Source organism: Rhododendron vialii, chromosome 13a (assembly GCF_030253575.1).
Source record: "Rhododendron vialii isolate Sample 1 chromosome 13a, ASM3025357v1".
NCBI classification, from domain to species: Eukaryota; Viridiplantae; Streptophyta; class Magnoliopsida; order Ericales; family Ericaceae; genus Rhododendron; species Rhododendron vialii.
This window is the reverse complement of record NC_080569.1, coordinates 4,609,252-4,629,972: the sequence shown is the minus strand read 5'-3', so window position 1 is coordinate 4,629,972 and position 20,721 is coordinate 4,609,252. Positions and strand designations below refer to the sequence as shown.

The window sequence follows — 20,721 nt, the reverse complement described above, 5'->3', positions numbered from 1 at the left end:
CATGCAATTTTGACATCAACGGTTCGCATCCACTCCCACCTTTGGGAACTTAACCCCTTGAAAGGTGGGCAATAGACGACCGACCTTCCCCCAACCAATAAATATGAATACAACTATGGGTACATCAAATGTACACATAATTGTGTGGAGTTCACCTTCGGGGTCTATATAAACGATTTGGACCGTTAATTTGTTAAAAATATTATTTTAAGAAGATCCAAAAAAGTTAGCTCAGTCGAATATCGGTAAGAGCTTGACAAATAAATTCGATTTTTGGTTATTGAATTGATAAGGTTATTGAATTGAATTGATCAAGCTCTAATCGATATCGTATTGAGCTGATTTTTTTTTTAGGATTTTCTAAACATATATTTTAAACAAATTTAACCGCTTGGATCGTTTTTTTGGTACCCCAAAGTGAATCTTACAAAATCTGGTGTCAAAAATGATGTACCTATACATACATCAAATTTGATTGTACACACGTTAACTAAGGAAGAATGATTTGTAAATATTATCCAAAGAAATTACTCGAAACAAGGGTGAGATATTTTAAGTTGTTAAAAAATGAGGAAAAAAAAAGTCACTTTCTGCTATAATTTTTTTTTTTTTTTGTCATTCGATAGATATCTAGCCTATTTTTAAAAGATGGGGAAATGATACTGCTAAGCGGCGTACAAGTGGGGTCAACCCAAAGGGCATCAACCAACACCAAGCAGTCGCGCTCCTAGCGAGGCTCGAACCCTCACCTTCCTTGTGAAAGAGGTGAGTAAGTGTCATTGAACTACAAGCCCGTTGACACTTTCTGCTAGTATATTGCTACGTGCAAATGTTGTATTTTCAAATGAAAAGGTTGAGTTAACGACGTCCTATGAATAAAGATTTAATTGAGAGTAAAATCAAAATAATTTTAGTGTTTTACTACAAATTTTGGGTATTTCTATACGCTTTCACGTATTTTTGCATATCTTTTACAAAAAATTTATTACGAGGCGGTCTATCAGTTTTTGTCGGTGATTTTCATATAACAATAACGAATTACTAATTGTAGATTTGACTTTCATTTCCAATATAAAATTATTGAGGGTCTTTGTCACAAGATCCTTAAGATTATTCGAAATGTGCGTAAGTTCTCACGAACACCAATTATTATAGAAAAACCAATACGTAAGTATAAATTTATAATGTAAACCAGTTAAGGTCATTTTAGTGGCTTTTCCATTCTAAAAAATGGGGAACGAGAACACGTATCGAGCCAAAATCCCATAGTATTGTGTGCCATTCATATGGGTCTTATTTTGAGCTCAAAAATATAAGTCCATCCGCTCACTTTGTAGAACTTGATGTGTAGAACAAATATGTAAAAAAGTCAAAGTTGATTGGATAAATGTAACTCAGTGAGCAAATCACGTTCTTCTTGAATAAAGGAACTAAAAATACGATTTAGAAAACATACACCAAAATGGTTCACTCAATGGGTTATGAACGTCTAAGTAACTTGGCATTTGTACAATTTACTCTTCGCGCAAATCTCCACAGAATAAGCAATCAAAACACGAAAAAAAAATGTGTGGTAGAGAAACGTGTTGAGGCACCACGTGACTAGGGGTCATCATTGGGCCAGACCGGCCTAGCCCGTCAAGTCACTACTCAAGCTCACCCGCGGCTGGGCTGAGCGGGCTTTTTTCTTTTTGCGGGCTGGATGAGCCGGGCTGTGTTTCTTAAGTTGAAACCCAAATTCGCCCACGGGCTGACTAGTCAGGCCTCACAAAAAAATGTATATTATATTAGTACGATAAAAAATGTATATAATATTAACACTCCACATTCAATATAGTCATACACATTATATATTGTATGTATATATTATATATTATAGCATTAGGAGCATAAAAAGAACTCTTCTAACTAACAAGGCTTTTACAGCCAACCACAAATGCATATAGCACCCCGTGCACCTCTCTAGTTTTTCAAGATCAGACTTTTGTTTTTCTTTCTCAGTAAGTAAAATTTCTTCTTTTCTTTATTTGCTTAGTGGAGCATAATAAATTTGTATAGTTGGTGGTAGTGGACTAAAACAGAGCATAATAAATTAGTATAATAGGCGGGCTGTAGGACGGGTCGGCGGGTGAGTCAAGCAAAAATACTTAGGCCCCAGCCCGCCCATTGAAAACTACGAGTTGAGCTAGCCCGCCTGTTAGATGGGTTCGGACCAGATAAAAGCCCGACAGATCGGGCAGACTTCGAGCTAAATGATGACCCTCATGGGTCATGACCAGTGAATAATTACTCTTACAATAGACACCCTTTTCTTTTTCAAAGGAAAATCTCTCTCTCTCTCTCTCTCTCTCTCTCTCTCTCTCTCATCCCTCAAAATTTGCTGTCACGATAGATTTAATGCCTTTGACCAGTCAAAGAAACACACATAAAAAAGAGTTTAGTTTGCATAGGGCATGCAATATTGACATGAATCCTTTCTTTGACCAACAAACTTTTGATAATATAAACTCACCATTCAGTTCTTCCACCCAACATCTAAACAACCCAAACATGTTTATAAACATCAAAAAAAAAAACAAAAAAACATGGATATCTAAATAAAAAGGTATAGTTCTCTACCTAAATGTACCAACAAGAATAATTAGGAAAAAAAACCCAAAAAAGAAAAAAGAGATTAACTAGGAGGATCATTAAGGAGGTGGAGGTGAGGAGGAGTCGAATTTGTAGTGTTTATCGACGGCGACCGACACGTCCCAAGTGCAACTCAGTCCCTTCGGTATCACCACCAGATCGCCGGCGCCGAACTCCGCCACGGCCGCCGTAGAAGGAGAAGACCCTTTAGGGTAAACTTTCACTTTTCCTCTCAGGAGATAGCACGTCATCTCTGAATCGAATTTCAGCTGGTACTTCCCGGGAGAACAACCCCATCTTTTATATATTTGTTTTTTTCCCCACAACAATAACAAAACAAAAAAGAATTTAGTGATGGGTGTTATGAACATGTAAAGAAAATTAACAGTATATATATATGTAGAGAGAGAGAGAGAGAGAGAGAGAGAGAGAGAGAGAGTTACTTGGGCCAAGATTTGATACCAAGTTGAGAGAGTTGGGAGTCTGAAGGGTTATTTTGGACAGTAATTCTGAGATTTGATGAAGAGTCGGAGTTTGAGGTCTCTGCAGCCATGGGTGTAGGATATAGGGTTTTTGGACGAATTTATAAGATCACAGTGTTTAAGGATTTTAATCTTTTCTCTCTCTCTCTCTCTCTCCACAGTACACACGAACTCAACTAGTAGCTTTTTATACATGGGATTTTGGTGTTAGAGAGAGAGAGGGAGAGAGGAGGAATCTATTGTGTCTCTACTGGGAATGGAGAAATACAGAAGAAACGGATAAGATACAATGGTTGGATAATTATTTTGAGAATTTTTACGCTACACATATTTTTTAAGAAAGTTAAAAGATTTTGAGGTATTATATAATATATACTACATTTTTGGTTCTTTGAAAGAGTTGAAACATAAAATAAAATAAAAAGAACGAAGGGCCGAAATAAACATTCAATTCTAAACCTTTGGAACCACCGGAGGATTAGCTCGGCCATTAACCTCAGAACTCTGAAGTTAGTCAACAAAGTACACGCAAGTTGGGCATCTAATATAAAAAAAATAAAAGAAGTTATAAGATTTTTTTAGTAAATATTGTACAAATATTTTTGGTTCTTATACGAAGAGGTGAACAATAAAAAAGAATGAAGGGCCGAATAATCACACATTATTGCGAAGGTGGCCATAAAAAAACTTTTTTTGAAAAACATTCATGTATTGTGACTAGAAAAACTCTAAAATGTTGATACTAGCTAGTAATACCGTAAGAAAAACAAGAAGTAAATACAGTAAATATTACTATTGCCCTCACCTAGTATTTTATGTTTTGAAATTATATTTTAGGGACATCGATCATTATCAATATACTATATATATATATCAACGAGATCTATTTAATTTTACGCGTGTAATCAAGAAAATATTAATCTCTAATGCTGCTCAATATACAATCTACGTCTTGTATATTTTATTGCCGATCAAAAAATCTTTTTCCTACTGTTTGTCATCAACAATAAGTGAATTCAATTGTAATTTTCACTAACAAATAGGAGTATATCATATGCTTTTCTAGTTTCATCAACTTCCAGAGAAGCAGATATTTAGCAGTGCTATTCTTTTTCACATACCTAAGGGCAATATTGTAATTTCACGTGGAAAAAAAAGGGGGGACAAAATATGGGAAGGAAAATCAATTGCAAAAAGTAGTTGGCAATTTGTGGAGGATGGGGTTCCATTGGTCAGAGGGTTGACTGGAATCACCACAGAGGACAGGGGACACGTGGCAATAGTAGAATGGCTACGTGTATGACCAGCTATCACGGTCTTTGAAGATGCCGACATTTCACCATCGGCCGTTTATTTATTTATAGTGATTTTTATTATTATTATTTTTTTTTTAGTGATTGTCTCACTCCATTGATTTATAATCACACGCCATTTTTTGTCTTCTTGTAATGTGAATTTATAAAGTTGTCCTAGCAAGTATGGAAAAATATATAAATGAAAGATTAATTTTATAAATTCAAATCACAAGAGGACGAAAAAGGAGTGTAGTTATAAAAAAAAGAAGAGCGTGAAAATTAAATACCTTTTTTTTATCTGACATTGTGGGTGAGTTTGCATCAATAGATCATTCATTTATTTTTGTGCAAATTTTTTTGAAAACACTTCGGACACATACATTTTTTACACAGATGTTTTGTGGAGCCCACTCTGGGGTCCTACAAAATAATCCGACCCATTCATTAATTTTATAATATTTTTTCAAGAGACTCCGTAAAAAATCAGCTCAATAAAATATGTGTAAGTACTTGATATAATCTTATAACTTTTTATTCAGAATTCTATTCTGAATTTTGAATGAAAAATTGGAAGATTAGATCCAGCACTTACACATATTCTATTGAGCTTATTTTTTACATGGTCTCTTGAAAAAATATTTTTAAATTAATTAACGGATTGAATTATTTGTGTGGGATCCAAAAGTGGCCCCACAAAAAGTCTGTATAAAATCTGTGTAAAAAAGGTCTGTGTCGCTAGAACGGTTCAATTTTTTTTTGAATAAATCATTCATTTCGATGAGAGAAAATGACCAAAAACATATGAATGAATGTCGGAAAAAAATAGATAGAACTACAATAAAGATATTTGTTTCAAACTTTTTTTTTTCATCTGAGCTTTATCTTTTTGCTTTTGATTTTAATTTATTATTATTTAAAGTTCTCTCAGCAAGACTAATGATGGAAAAGAATTGACGCAATTTCTTACAAAACTTTTAACAAAGACGAACAAACGTTCCCATATCAAAATTTGGGCCAAATCTTGGAGGAGCGGAATCGTCTCTTCTCCTCATTTCACGTACTTCTATTTTTGATGATTTTAGTCCTTATATCGATCATGTCTTGTAAACTTTCGTATTTATATTCTTTTAATAACTCCGTGACTGCAAAAATGCATCAAAAATCAAAATAAAGATACTAAAAATATTTCGAGTACTGAAAATATGACCTCATGGGATAGAGCAAATAGAAGTATTTACTTACACTCTTCAACCTCCCCCCCACCAGAAAGCAAAATGACAACAGGAATTCAAAGTTTTTTTTCCCCTTTTACTTTCCTTTGCTTTAAAGGTTATCCTTCCTCTGCACATGCATATTCACGTGCATCTCTTGCCTTCCCCAATAGGTTATTCATTGGAAAAGCAAAGGACCAATGGACCATTGTACATCTCCTCCCTCTTCTCTTTTCTTGAGGGTGGGGCGCTTTGCTTTCGAGTGTTGTCCTTCATGTTCGGGGCTACTTGAGAATTTACCCGATCATTATCTTTCGGTCTCCAGATTAGTCGAAGTGTGTATAAACTGACCCGAATTTTCAATCATAAAAAAAAGACAGAGCTGCTAGACCTCGATGAACCTACTATGAGTCTCACTTTGATAATTCAAATTGTCAGTAACCCGGGTTAATAAATAAAAAAACATGGACACTAACCCCCCTAAAACTTTCTCTCTCTAGAGCTTTCCTCCGATTAGGGTTTTGCTAGGGGGTTCGAGTCGTGCTAACCACGCTGTCCTGAACTCTAGCCTCCCCGCTCCCCTTCACATTTTTGGATGGGTTTCTAACTAGGGAATTAATTTGCCTCCGTAGTATGGCCCAAATATAATACCAACGGGCCCAGTTCAACGGGCTAATCGGGTCTGGGAAGTTAACTTTGAACTGTGGGCTGTGGCCCAACAAACCAGGCCTTCCATCGGATCCGGGTCAAACGATCTACCATAGATAACTGTACATAACTGTACTCTCTCTCTCAAGTCTCAATACATGAAGATGAAGGTCCAGCTCTGGCGGATTTAACAAGGGCACAGATAATGATCGCAGATCCACTAACGGTTGCATTCGTAGTCGTGATTATTTCTCCGACGATACGATGCTGGCGACGTCTCCGATGCTCAATTCTCTCTCTTGTAATTTGTCCGCCAATTTCACTATAATCGACGGAAATTTTCAACATTCCTTTCTCTCGATTCAACCCCGTCCAATCCCACCGGACCACCACCGCCTTCGCTCTGTTGTTTTAAGCGGCTGTTCGTCTTGTCGCCCTTCTTTCTCTCTCCGGAAAGCAAGTTTCGTTTCGCAAGCTGAGACTTGGTTAGCAGAAGAAGATCAAGGTCTTGAAGAGGAGGAGGAGAAGAAGAAGAAGAAGATTTCCCGTTACTTGGCTGTAAGTCTTATTACAATCCATAATTACAAATTAGGGGAGATGATGGAGATTGAAAGCAATGTACAAGCAGTTCAATGTGGCAAATATATGAAGACACTTTAATCCCAAGGGGTTAGGTCGAGCGGCATGAAAAAGCAAACAAGTATTTTTTCTCCAAAGTTGCATTTTTTAATCTCACGTAGTCCAAACATTCATAACCTTGGGCCACTTGAAGAGTTTGTCGTTAACTTTATGGCGCGGAATTAGTGCAGGTGCACAGAATATGGCTGGGACATCTGGTTATGGAATGAATATAAATGAATAATTGAAGACAAATTTTGTTCGTTCTTTATCAAAAAGTGCACGGTTTAATCTCGCAAAGGTTAGGACGCACTCTTTGTGAGAGGTTTATGCCACGTGAACTGTACAATTTTTTGTGACTTAATTAGTTTATCTTTTATATTCCATTTCCATCCTCTTTCATTGGCCTATTAATGTTTAATAGCTAGATTTTTCTTCAGTCACTTGTGAAGGTGTTATGCAAGAAAAGCCCACCAGATTACTTATGTCCACGACAAAGGGAACCCAAAAACACTACCAGCAGCGGGTTCATTGTAAGGGGGAGAAAAGTGTTAACATGTGCTCATTCTGTAGATAATCACACTAAGGTGCAGCTCAAGAAACCCAATTCTGATACGTTATACACAGCTACAGTACTTTCTGTAGCACTTGAGTGTGATCTCGGTATGTTAAGCATAATTTTTATGTGAAAAAGCATGTATGAGAGGGATGGATCCTCTCGAGCGATCCTCTTACATGCTCTACTTGTATGAAGAGAAATCGGGCCCACAGCTGTCCATTTTGATTACCCGAGCTGGTTATTTCTCAGGTCTTGACATGGAAAATTGGATTAATCAGACATCAGTGGCATGTCAACTAATCATTTGTCTTGAGAGTCCATTTATCTCGAGACCCGAGACGATTATGATTTGATCAGACAGTTACCGGTATCAATAAATTGAATTTGTTTTTTGCATCCTTGATTTTTACATTGAGATCTACAAAATGATAGCTCAGACCATCATAAGGGACAGTGTTGGGCCCCATTTTTCTTCACACAATGGGACAGAGGCTCACATGAGAGCATCTGCTCTGCATAGGAGGGTCATCATTCTTTTGAACTGTTGGTGTAATTACAAAGATTATTTAGCTTTGACGTGGGTGATGTTGTGTGCAGCACTGCTAACAGTTAATGATGATAAGTTCTGGGAAGGAATCATGCCAGTTGATTTCGGGGGAATGCCAGCCGTCCAAGATAAGTTGGCAGTTTTGGGCTACCCAAATGGAAAATTTTCTATGACTAAGACTTCCGTGTCAAGAGTGACCATGGTAAAATTTCAATGGTCGCAAACCGAACTTCTGGGTGTAAAGGTAAAGAGTGAAAGTCATAGTACATGGCTTGTGTGCTGTTGAGTTTTTGAAGTGCAGTGTTTGACTTTTTTTTTTTGCTTGGCGAAAGTCAGTATTGTTAGAATAGTTAGATTAGCACCTTGGAGGAGGAGTTGAACTCCTTACTCCTAGCACCTAAGTGCACCCCCTTATGTTGTTGGGCCAAGGGTCTTTTGGCAAGTGCAGTGTTTGACTTCGGGCTCTTTACAAGTCTTACGTTGACAATCTGAACCCTCGTCTTGAAGGTTCTGAGAAGACTATATATGCGCAAACTAAACAGATTGAGTCGGATATTGTTAGCCACTCGGTCAAAAGACTCAAAACACATTTGTGGGAGTAACAGACAGGTGGACGGTCAACAGAGTCTAGAGACAGTCTATTTTTTCCGAAGATATGTGTTGCAATCGTATGGCTATTGACATCCACTTGACTTCTTTCAAAGACAATCTCCTTGATGCACCGTACCGGTGAACGGCCAGATCACCAATGGATACATGGTGGCCCAAAAATAAAAACTGCACTCTGCAGTTTGGTCCAAATCCAGACAAGCCATTCCAATTCATTGTCCATCAACTTCACTTCTGAGATATGCTCTGAAGCACCAAGTAATAAAATCTACCACATTAACTTTGCCCCTCACACTTTGACAACGCGTCTGTTTCAAGATTTGTGGAAAACAAGATTTTTGGAATGCTTTCAAATTTGTTGAAAACAAGTGTATAGAACTATACTTACCTAGTTACCTCATCCATTGTGTTGAACATTGGCAAGGCTAAACGAACTGAGCTGAGATAGAAAAACATTCATGTCGTTTCTAGCCATACTGTTATGGTTTTAGTTATTTGGAGAGCCTTGTAATCTGGAGTGCACCATATAAAGCATTGCGCAGGTGAATGTTGCTATAGAGGATGGGGTTTCTGGTGCACCTGTTCTTAGTAAAAGTGGCAAATGTGTGGGAATGGCATTTCAGAGCTGCAAGGAAGACGAAAGTGATATCATAGCTGCACCCGTAATTCATCACTTCCTTGAAGACTATTTCCGGAATGGAGTATATACGGGTATGTATGCGCGCGCGCGTGTGTGTATTACTCCATTTGATCTTTTATTTTGAACTTTTTATAATGTACAAGTGTTAAAACACACACTAACATAATTAATGGTAGGGTTCCCAAGTCTGGGCATTGTTTGGCAAGATATGGAAAATCCCGATTTACGATTGTTCATGAAGATGGGACATGGTCAGCAAGGTGTCCTCATTATAGAAGTGAAGCCTAATTATCCTGAGTATGAGATTCTTAAGCCAAATGATATAATCCTGAGCATTGATGGGATTAACATTGGTAACGATGGAACAGGTAAATCATTTTTTCCATCCACAAGGAACATACAATTGTAGGTTCAAGTGACTTGTGGTGTTTACATATTTTTCTCTTTTCTTGTGTCTTTGATGATCAACTAGCTAGTTCATTTTGTTTCTAAAATTATTTGCCACCGCTTCCAGTTCCATTTACATGGGGACAACGCATACCATTCAGTTACCTTCTCACGAAAAAGTACACGGGAGATACAATTGATTTAAGAGTGCTCCGTAATTCAGAGATACGAGAATATAGCATAGTACTCACAACTCACAAGCAATTCAAGCCAGCCAACAGTAGTGGGAGGCCTTTTCCATATTACATCATTGCAGGATTTGTTTTCACTACTCTTTCTATACCGTATTTAAGGTCTAAGGTGTGCTCTTTGCTTGGATTCAGATTACTATGATTATTCATGAATATAATTGATCTAGTTTAATTTGTTAACCTTGTGTTATGATTCTAATCCTAGTGTGGATATGGTCTGAAAAACATTTCGAATGAGCTAATATGGCAGGCGTTGCATGAAGAGCGCGTGGTGATTTCTAAGGTGATCTTATCTCGTTGATATTTTTATCATTTGCCTCAAATTTTTGCTCGTTGCGTTAAAAATCGATCTCTTCATTTGATTGCAACTGTTGGATAGGTGCTTAAGGGTGGCACAAGTGAGGGATATGATGGTATGGATGACATAGAGAATGCTCAGGTTTGAAAACATGTACATTTTAGACTAAGTAGAGAACAGAACTCCAAGGGAGCTGACCTTTTTATTATTGCTTCTCTAGCTAACAAGAGTTTCTTCTGATTCTGGTGGATGTAGGTTCTTAATGTTAATGGTATGCCTGTTCAGAATTTAAAGAGTTTCGCGAGTATTGTAGAGAGTTGTAATGAAGAATTCCTAGAGTTCATTCTTGACAAACAAAAGGTCTCTCTCTCTCTCTCTCTCTCTCTCTCTCTCTCTCTCTCTCATATGCATGCGCGCACGCAAGTGATTTTAGTAAGCACCAAAAAAAAGTCTTTTGTATCTATTTTAGTAGATAAATATATAGTTATATAGATATATCTTGGATCCTGGAATAGTCATCTTGACAACTCTATTTGTGCATTAGTTCTTTGGTTTCATGTCCTTATGACAAACTCAGTATGTATATTGTTATTGCAAAAAAAATTCAAAGAGGGAATTTTAATTTTGACCCCTGTACTTAGGACAGAAAAATCACTTAGGCTCCTTAACCTAAAAAACCTATGCTTACCACCACGTACTTTGGATTAGATTACCAACATGAATGATATTGACTGATTCAGTAGGAAGGCAACTTTACCTATTCTAAGCCTTCAAATTTAAACACCACTGCCCCTTATCTTTCCTTCCCTCTGATTTTCAATCCACTTGCTTCCCCCTTCATATCTCCGATGAATTAAGAGCACAACAATCAGCCGTAGGAGTATCCAACTCCATCACAACAACCTTGACATTTGGAAACACAAAGCAGATCAACTTCACACCCACCCACCCCTTATATAAAAGTGAGCCTCAAGTTATAAATACTTGTCTTTAAGTATATGGAAAATGAGTTCCTGATAAGGACTTATTAATTTTCTGAAATTTGAAGCAGATCAGTTACACATCCAGTAGTCCCCCGCCTCTATCTCTTGCTCTCCTTAGACGTATATTTCTTTCTAAATTAGTTAGGGTTATTTTAATTCTTGCAAACTGATTGGTGGCCAAAATCGCGTTTTCTTATCCCCTGTTAAGCTATTCACTCACGACAGGAGTTATCCGCATTTAGAGGTTACGAACAGAATCAACTGGGTGATACGCCAACAGACATGACTATTATCTACTGTTTGGGTGGGAAATTGGGTTATGGGGTAGGTGAAAGAATGATGGTGGCGGCGATACCTACCTTTGCGAATGAAGAAGAGGGCAGTGATGAAGGCTATCGGGTGCCATAGGCCCATAGCCTAGCCCTTTGGCTTCTTTTTTTGGGGTCAATCTTGACCCATCGACTTAATAATTGATTAGTGAATTATAAATTCGAGGTTGCATTTTGTTTTTGTAAAATATATGTATCAATTCTAGTTTTGGGGGTTGATCCTGGGCGTGCCAAAAGTTGGATTTTGATCATGATTGGCTTGGGGACTGGTGGCTGAAGGTTGTTCATGGTGCTTTGATAGGTTGTGACTTGTGAGTGTAGTGTGCACGGACCTTCATGTGTATGTGTGAGGTATAATAAATAAAGTGGCACCGGTACTCTACTGGTTGGGTGAGTGTGTAGAGCAATGAAGGACATTGTTTTTGGTGGTGGTGGAAGCTCTGAATTCTGCAGTGGTGGCACCCCTGTGGTACCCCCTTACATAAAAATAAATAAATAAGAGAAGTTGGTGGCTTACCATTATTCGCAATAGGGGTTACGAACTACGATCCAGATTGGACGATCCCAATCAGGGATCAGTAGCAAACTGGAACTGAGATTCCGGCGATCTGACCGTAAAAATGGCACACAGATGATAGGTACAGTGTCATACAAAAAAAAAAACCCTCATAAATTAATTCCATTACTGATTTGATTAGTACAATATCATATACAGATGCTGCTAGTACTAAAAGAATCTGAAAAACTGGTATGCGTTCCGAACGAACTAGTTTCGTTTCGAACATATGATCCAAAGAAGCCTACCCCCACCGTATCGCGTTCCAAAGGGTATGGAGCCCACAATCAAATTCCACACACCTCAGGGATCGGCAATCTAGGTAACCCTGGTGGTGATGAACTGGGAAAGAAATGAAAATTGAAAATAGGGGCAATTCTTTCGTTTATTACAAATATGGCACTTGAGTGCGTGGGTTACACTTCGTTGATTTGGACTGAGAACCTAAAGTTGGCGCTTAAGTCGCGAGTTCAAGAGGTGCAAGTATAGGCTTTGGAGTTCGAGGGGGTTTAAGTGATTTTCGCCCTAACTAGAGGGGGTAGAAATGAAAATTCCTCTTTCTAAACTTCAGCTTTCAAGCCATCAAACCTCTCCCTCTCTCCCTGTAACTGTTGCTGAGTTTTCTTTGTCTTATTTGTGCAGAAGTTGGTGTTGCATACAGCCAGTGCCAAAGCAAGAACTCCAAGTATTCTTAAAATGCACAACATTCCTTCCGCTATGTCTGATGATCTATATTTACCAAAAAGATAAGGTCTGATGATCCGAAGAATGTAGCTTGGTCCAAAGCTAGTCTAGGAAGTGAGTACCCATTTGTTATATTAGCCTCTTGGAGACTTGAATATCTTAATCAATCCAAGTACAAGCACACACCACCTTGATTGTTTGAAATCCTTAATCGGTTTTTTTGAGCCAGAATTTTTCTCAGACTTAAACTTCCCCATTCTCATTTCTCGAGTTTTACAAATGTATGACTTCATTCATTTTGCACGCATCTTTAACGATGTAGTTGCTGTACTTCATACTTTTACAATTTGCATGCATCTGTTCAAGGTCTAGTTTTTATACTTCGGTATTTTTTAAGTCTGGTGTCATATAATGTCCAGAGACAAATTGTGTTTCGACTACTGAGATGCATTCTCCAATAAAACCTACAGTCGTATTGCATTGTCGCCTTCAAACTTTCCCGCCCATATGTCCGTAAGCTTTCAAGAAGTGGACAACTCTTTGCCGCGAGAAGTTGGACTGCAGACTTGAGTGCATCAGTAACATTCTCATTTTCTTCCTTGTGATACAGTTCACGTTCGAGTTATAGGTGTTTGTTGCTATTTCTGCTAACAATGCTAGGCGACTGCTTTTTTCGTGATTACACGTGATGTGTGGGTTTTTTCCTTTTTCGAGGTTTGGTAGCTGCTTCGGCCGAGATGCTGGATCCGAATCCCATAGTTTTCACCTTTTAGGTGTTTCTGGTTTTTGGTTTTTCACGAGTGTTGTGGTCAAGTGATGTCTATTAATTAAGTTTTGCTTTTAGTCTCTTGGTTTAGCTTTATACATGTGTTGCAACTTGAAGTATCTACATTCAATGAAGAAGGTGGTTATATTTTGCCAAAACAATAACTAGAAGTTATTTAGTGCTTCATGCACTTGAGCTCTGTAGCCTCTTAAATGCAAATTCACAACTGTGATCGAGGGTCCGACTCCGGCGTCTTGGTTGCAAGCGGCTTTTCTTTTTTGTTTTGGTTTGTTTGTTTGTTGTATTTTGTTTTTGTTCGTTGTTTTCTGTATTTTCGGACCAGTAAACGACTATAAAATAGGAAAAGGAAAAAACAAACCAACCAAAATTAGGACGTTGAAAACCTTCTAAATTTCCCACGAACCCAAGCTTAATTTTTTATTTTTTGGTCTTCACTATTCAGTCAATGAATCATTCTTATGATATATATGTGGAATGGTGTTCACTCTTCTAGACTGGGTCTCTCCTCAAATTCTCTCTAGATCACTTGTGGGTTGGGTTGTCTAGCTCTCCCCTATCTTTTGTTCACTATACGGAAGCAAACAATTAGTGCCTACTGGCCGAAGGTGGCCGGCGGACACTCCGATGATAGTTGGTTTCAACTCAGGAGGAGGAAAACCAAACTTAATAGGAGAGAAGAGAGCATACCTGTTGAGGTTTATCACAATTATATATATAGCGGAATGCCCTGTCTTGGAAGCCAAGTTGGCACGCATGCCACCCTCATGTCGAGGTGACATCGCTGACCACCACTAACCTGCCTAAACGTTGGGTCAGATAGTGGAGCGCTCTTGAGTTTGTCGGCCAATACGTTATCGAGTCATGTGGCCGCACCGAGTTGGACCGTACGCCTGTACCAACAGCCGCGGAAAGACTTGCCAAAACCCAACCAGAGAACGCACATAACGGTAACACGTGGTCGGGCCGTACTCGTCGTTTACTGTTTGGCCACGCCATGTGGAAATTTGATCGTGGGTGTGACAAGTAGGGCTGAAAACGAAGCGAATCGAGTTAAATCCTGTTAAGTTTGGCTCGGGTTCGTTTACGTACTAGTCTGGCTCGAGTTCGGCTTGAGTTTGATTCAAGCCTGGACAACTTGGCTCGAGTTTGGCTCGTTAAAATTTTTCAAGGCTCGGGTTCGGCTCGGTTGAGTTCATTAAGGTACTAGTCTGACTCGAGTTCGGCTCGGGTTCGATTCGAACCTAAACATCTTGGCTCGAATTTGGCTCGTTAAACTCAAACAAATCGAGCCGAGCCGAATCTAAGCTCGTCAAGACTCGAGTTTGGTTTGGCTCGGCTTATTAAATTCAAGCGAAACCTAAACTCTCTCATATAGAAATTGGGAAAAAAATAAGTATTGAATTATATATAAACCTTAAAAAAAATTATATTTACATATAGACCCTTATTTATTAATTAAATTTAAGTATAGGTTCACGAACCTAACCGAGCCGAATACCGTTAGGCTCAGATTCGGCTCATTTACGGAACAAGCCTAGAATTGAGGCTGAGGTTTAGTTCGTTTAGCAGACAAATCGAACTCAAACGAGCTCTTGCCGAATTGAGTCTCGAACAGTTTGCAAACTGCTCAGTTCATTTACAGACCTAGTGACAAGGTAGATTGGGAAGAGAATGGGTATGAGGAGACCTAGATAAATATTAGTAGTAGCAATTTAATTAAGAAGGTTTGAGACTTATGATAAGAGGCTCATTTTTAAGGGGTAATTAGGTAAATGGAGAGTGTAATTTTGTTCACCCTTCTTAAAAAAAGGGCGCTGCTATTCGCAGCCCTTTATTTACTCCCATAGCCCGTTAAAAATTTTCAATTATACTCGACAGTTAGTTACCGAAATTGAGATATATTTTCAGCGTCCAATTACCGAAATATAATATTTTTTTCAACAGATGTTTACCGAAAATGCATGTTCGGCAGTTGTTTACCGAAAGTTGAACATATTTTCGACATGTAGTTACCGAAATATAATTTTGTTTTCAACAGCAATTTACCGAAATGTTATTTATGATTTTCAACAATCATTTACCGAAATTTAGTGGGCTACGGGAGTAAATAGAGGGCTGCGAATAGCGGTGCCCTAAAAAAAAGGGTGAACATTACGTTTCTCTTATGGGTTGAAATAGTATATGTCACACCCCCTACAATAGAATTTTTTGGTAAGCATGACATCACTTTGTGGTGGGATCTACACCATTTCAACCGATAGAAAGTAGGGTAATATTCACCCTCTACTCTTAAGTAGAGGGTGAACAAAATTAAATTCCCTCAACGGGACTGAATTTGGCTCTTCCGTTAAATGAAGTAAACGAAAGTTATTGATTGGATTGGCTTGACACAAAATCGTAACTACAGGGTAAAAATCGAGTAATTTGAAAATACAGGGACCAAATTGAACAAATTTCAAACTAACAGGACCATTAGTGTCGTTTACCCTAATATATACAGATCCAAACATACATGCGACAGAATCTAGTCGGCCGGTAGTTCTAATTGTTTCGCCGATGATACGATGTTGGCGACATCTCCGGTGATCGATACTCTCTCTTGTAATTTGTACACCAATTTCAATGTAATCGACAGAATCTTTCAACGTTCGTTTTTTCCTCTTGAACCGTATTCAGACCCACCGGACCACCACCGAATTCGCCCTATTGTTCAATGCCGCTGCTCCTCTTCTCGCTCTTCTTTCTCTCTCCAGAAAGACAGATTCGCTTCTCGAGCACAGGATTTTTTAGATTGCGCTCAAAAGCTTCAAGTACCAGAAGAAGATCGAGGCCTTGAACAGGAGAAAAGGAAAAAGAAGAAAGTTTCCCCGTACTTGGCTGTAAGTCTCGTTTTTTTTTCCTTTGTTGTATAATTGCAAAATGAAGGAGATTTTTTTTGTGAACGTGGAAATATCATTCAACATTCCAATGTGAAAGAGAGAGAAAAATAAGTTACATGAAGTGTAGAGTTCTTAAAAGGGTAATAATCTAATACCAGCATGTTTTACTAAAAATTGATTATTTATTCAGTTTTGATATACAGTTGCAATCTATCGATTACATCTTTTAATATTATGCCGTGAACCATAAAATATGGACAAGGGGTGTGTGAGGGCGTCTCGGTGTGCTCAACCGAAATTTTGTATTTGAAATTTTGAGCCCTTTAGTTCATTTAAATTTTGAATTTTGACCCCTTAACCTCTGAGCACATAGCGTACATATTTGGCTAACTAGGTTAGATTCATCCCGTTCCAATAATAGGGACCATTAGCTATGATTATTTGATGGACTGATTAATTGTTTAAATCTGTTCAGAATAAAAGGAAATTAAAGCACATCTGTTTGATAGTTAGATTTTTCGTCAGGCACTTGTGAAGGTGTTATGCTGGAAAAGCCCACCAAATTTCTTGCGTCCACGTGGACAATGGAGACCCAAGTACCCCAGTACCCGCAGTGGGTTCATTGTAAAGGGAAGAAAAGTGTTAACATGTGCTCAGTGTGTAGATCATCACACAAAGGTGCAGCTCAAGAAACCCAATTCAGATACATTATATACTGCTACGGTAGTTGCTGTAGCACTTGAGTGTGATCTTGGTATGTGAAGTGTTAACCATAAATTTGGTGAAATGTAAGAGAGGGATGAGGATCCTCTTATATGACCGTGAGAAAGAAACTGGGCCCACCAGTCTATTTTGATAATTTGAGTCGTGAGGTTTCGATGTGTAAAAGAGTCAGGTTAGTCAGTCATTGGTAGTCATCTCAACTAATCATATCTGTCATGAGAATCTATTTGTCTCGAGACAAATATTATCCGACTAGACACTAAGACACTTCCTGATATTCAATAATTTCAATTAAATTGATTTTTTTCCATTGTTGATTAACTTGATTTACACATTGCGACTCAGAAAATCATCAAATGGACTGTGGTGGACCTCATTTTTTCCAAGTGGAGATCAATTTAGAGGTTCATATGAGAGCATCCTGTCCTGTATTGGAAGCCTATCTCATTTTCTTTTCAAATATTGGGCTAGCTGATTAAACGATTGTTTACTTTTGATATTGATTTCATGGGTGATGTTGTCTACAGCAATGCTAACAGTTAGTGATGATAAGTTTTGGGAAGGAGTCGTGCCAGTTGAGTTCGGGGACATACCAGCACCTGAAGAGAAATTGACAATTATGGGCTACCCCGATGGAAAATTTTCTATGATTACAACTAGTGTGTCTAAAGTGAGCATGACAAAGAGTTCATTGTGCCTAGCCGAACTCCTAGGTGTACAGGTAACAAGGAAAAGTTTATAGTACATGGATTGTCTGCTTTTGGGTTTTTCTAAGTACATTACATTATTTGATTATCGGCTCTCTACCAGTCTCATGTTGATGTTCTGAATCGTTCATCTCGAAAGTTCAAGTTCCAAGAAGGCCATATGTGTCCCAAAACCAGATCGAATCGGACATTTTTAACCACCTCATCTAAACACATTTGTCCAAGCAAAAAACAGCCAGTCTGTTAGGGCAAGAGAACAAAACACACAAGCAAAAGAAACAAGCAATCAAAAGACGAGACACGATATACGTGGTTCCGACTTAAGAAATTTGCCTAATCGTACTCCACGGGATGCTTGGGGTTTCACTTTGATGAAAAGTTGAACAACATTACAATAGGAGGCAGCCCTAGCTTTGCTTTTATAGTAAGCAAACTAGCAAACGTGCATCTTGCATAATTCCGCGTGCCCGGTGGTCCAGACCAGCTCCACCGTGGTCGAGACAAGCGTCACTGTGGTCCGGACCAGATTTCCAGAATCTCTCCCATTCTTCAATCATATTCACAGTGGTCCGGACAAGGACCACAAAATTCATTGGTCTTCACAGCCTAACACAGTCAGTAGTGTTTGACAGTCTGTTGACAATCTATGATTTCCAAATTTGTGTTTTGATTCCATGCCCTTCATTATCAGATCAACATTTTTTGATTTTTAAGAAGAAGATCACCTCAATGCACCCTTCAGTAGGTACAACCAATGTGGGATAGGTGGTGGATCCAAAATAAAAACTGCACTCTGTAGTTTGATCCCATTGCAGACAGGTCATGTTCAATCCATATGCACATCATGTGATCATTTGCGTTTAGAATTTGAAATATTTCAAACGATATGGAAAATCATAAAGCCTACCCACTTACCAGGTGCCCCTACACACATTCAAAAACTATATCAATATCCATTCAGAAACATAGATGCATACCTTACCCCCTTAGATTGGGCATTGACAAAATATTAAGGGCTATATCTGAGCTGAGGTAGCAACATGGTCGTGTTTAATGGGCTTTTGTTTTGGTGTTTGTTATTTGGAGTTGGACCAAACCATATAAAACACCATTGCGCAGGTGGATGTTGCTATAGTGATCGGAACTTCTGGTTCACCTGTTTTTAATAAAAGGGGCAAATGTGTGGGAATGGCATTTCAGAGCTGCAAGGAAGACGAAAGTGATATCATAGCTGCATCGGTTATTGATCACGTCCTTCAAGACTATGACAAGAATGGAGCATATACTGGTTACATCTATGTTATTCAGTTTTGTAATCTTCAATTTGGTCCATGCAATGCTTTATTTTGATCTCTTTACAAAGTACATAGTCTAAGCACACCCTTAATATCATAAATGGTAGGGTTCCCAACTCTCGGCATCGTATGGCAAAATATGGAATATCCTGATTTACGCTTGTTCCTGAAGATGGGACATGGTCAGCAAGGTATCCTCATTATAGAAGTGAAGCCTAATTATCCCGAATATGAGATTCTAAAGCCAAACGACATAATCCTCAGCATTGATGGCATTAACATTGGTAACGATGGAACAGGTAAATATTTTTCCCATTCAAAAGGGAAGAGACTTTTGTAGGTTCAAGTCACTTGTAGTGTTTACCTCCTTTTTTCTCTTCTCGTGTGTCTTAAATGGTCAACTAGCTAACTTGCTCTGTTTCCTACTATTTTTGGCCACCGATTCCAGTTCCATTTTCACAGGGACAACGCATGCCATTCAGTTACCTTCTCACTCAAAAGTACACGGGAGATACGGTTGATCTAGAAGTGCTCCGTAATTCAGAGATACTAAAATATAACTTAAAACTCACAGCTCACAAGCAATTCAAGCCAGCCAACATTAGTGGGAGGCCTTTTTCACATTACATCGTTGCAGGATTTGTTTTCACAACTCTTTCTATTTCCTATCTACAATCTGAGGTCTGCTCTTTACTTAGATTTGGAATACTATAACTATTCATCAACATTATCACCCTGGTTGTAATTTATTAACCTCATGGTATGATTCGAATCCCAGTATGGACTGTCTCTTAGAAATCTTTCAAAAGAGCTAATATGGCAAGCTTTGTACGAAGAGCGTGTAGTGATATCTAAGGTGATTTTCAATCCCGCTGACATTTTTATCATTTGTGCCAAGTATTTTTGCCCTTTTTTAGCTGAAATTGGGTCTAGCCACTTGATTGCAACTGTTGGACAGGTGCTTAAGAGTGGCACTAGTAATGGGTATGATCATATGGAGTACCTGGAGAATGCTCAGGTTTGGAAATATATACATCTTATAGACTAAATAAAGAATCAAGTTCTAAAGAAACAAACCACTTTTGTAATGCCTCTCTACTTAACAAGAATTCCTACTGATTATGTTGGATGTAGGTTCTTGCTGTTAATGGTATACCCGTTCAGAGTTTAAAGAGTTTTGCGAGTATTGTAGAGAGCTGTAATGAAGAATTCCTAGAGTTTATTCTTGATAAACAGAAGGTCCCTCTCCATAACTTTATTATTAGCAATCTCTCTCTCTCTCTCTCTCTCAATGTTGCTGAGTTTTGTTTTTCATATTTGTGCAGAAGTTGGTGTTGCATACAGCTAGTGCCAAAGCTCGAACTCCAGATATTCTCAAAATGCACAACATACCTTCTGCTATGTCTGATGATCTCAAGATATGTTGAGCAAAGCTCCGACCAGAAAAAACGTTGAGCAAAGCTTAGTCTATGCAGTAAATAATGATTCCTTACGTTAGGTCTTAATTCAATCAGTCTAAGCACATGTACGCCTTATAGACTATCTGAATGCTTAATCGATCTGTGTGAGCCAGAATTTCTCTCCGACTTAACGTTCTCATTT

The 20,721-nt window shown here is 38.4% G+C and overlaps 3 protein-coding genes across 6 annotated transcripts; 2 read left to right on the top strand and 1 right to left on the bottom strand.

Moving 5' to 3' along the window:
- Positions 1–2,474: 2,474 nt before the first annotated feature.
- On the bottom strand, positions 2,475–3,381 carry LOC131313225 (uncharacterized). Its single transcript, XM_058341416.1, has 2 exons — positions 3,075–3,381; positions 2,475–2,928 (listed from the first exon to the last, which is right to left on the bottom strand). Exons 1-2 carry the CDS (start codon positions 3,182–3,184, stop codon positions 2,691–2,693), a joined length of 348 nt encoding a protein of 115 aa, XP_058197399.1. The 5' UTR covers positions 3,185–3,381; the 3' UTR covers positions 2,475–2,690.
- A 3,007-nt stretch (positions 3,382–6,388) lies between these two features.
- LOC131313222 (protease Do-like 9) lies at positions 6,389–13,652 on the top strand. Of its 2 annotated transcripts, XM_058341412.1 has the most exons (10): positions 6,390–6,825; positions 7,326–7,548; positions 8,042–8,235; positions 9,143–9,311; positions 9,417–9,608; positions 9,755–9,987; positions 10,084–10,161; positions 10,258–10,317; positions 10,432–10,536; positions 12,687–13,652. In XM_058341412.1, exons 1-10 carry the CDS (start codon positions 6,532–6,534, stop codon positions 12,792–12,794), a joined length of 1,656 nt encoding a protein of 551 aa, XP_058197395.1. In that variant the 5' UTR covers positions 6,390–6,531; the 3' UTR covers positions 12,795–13,652. The 2 variants fall into 2 exon arrangements, with proteins under 2 accessions (XP_058197393.1, XP_058197395.1); XM_058341410.1 differs by lacking the exon at positions 12,687–13,652 and having other exon boundaries at positions 6,389–6,825; positions 10,432–11,921.
- Positions 13,653–16,031: 2,379 nt separating this feature from the next.
- Positions 16,032–20,705, top strand: LOC131313223 (protease Do-like 9). 3 transcript variants are annotated; one of them, XM_058341413.1, is made up of 10 exons: positions 16,032–16,394; positions 16,920–17,148; positions 17,645–17,838; positions 18,944–19,112; positions 19,227–19,418; positions 19,568–19,800; positions 19,898–19,975; positions 20,078–20,137; positions 20,254–20,358; positions 20,445–20,705. In XM_058341413.1, the coding sequence occupies exons 1-10, from the start codon at positions 16,080–16,082 to the stop codon at positions 20,544–20,546; spliced, it is 1,677 nt and encodes a 558-aa protein (XP_058197396.1). In that variant the 5' UTR covers positions 16,032–16,079; the 3' UTR covers positions 20,547–20,705. The 3 variants fall into 3 exon arrangements, 2 of the variants coding, with proteins under 2 accessions (XP_058197396.1, XP_058197397.1); XR_009196107.1 differs by lacking the exon at positions 20,445–20,705 and having other exon boundaries at positions 20,053–20,137; positions 20,254–20,343; XM_058341414.1 differs by lacking the exon at positions 16,032–16,394 and having other exon boundaries at positions 16,940–17,072.
- Positions 20,706–20,721: the final 16 nt, after the last annotated feature.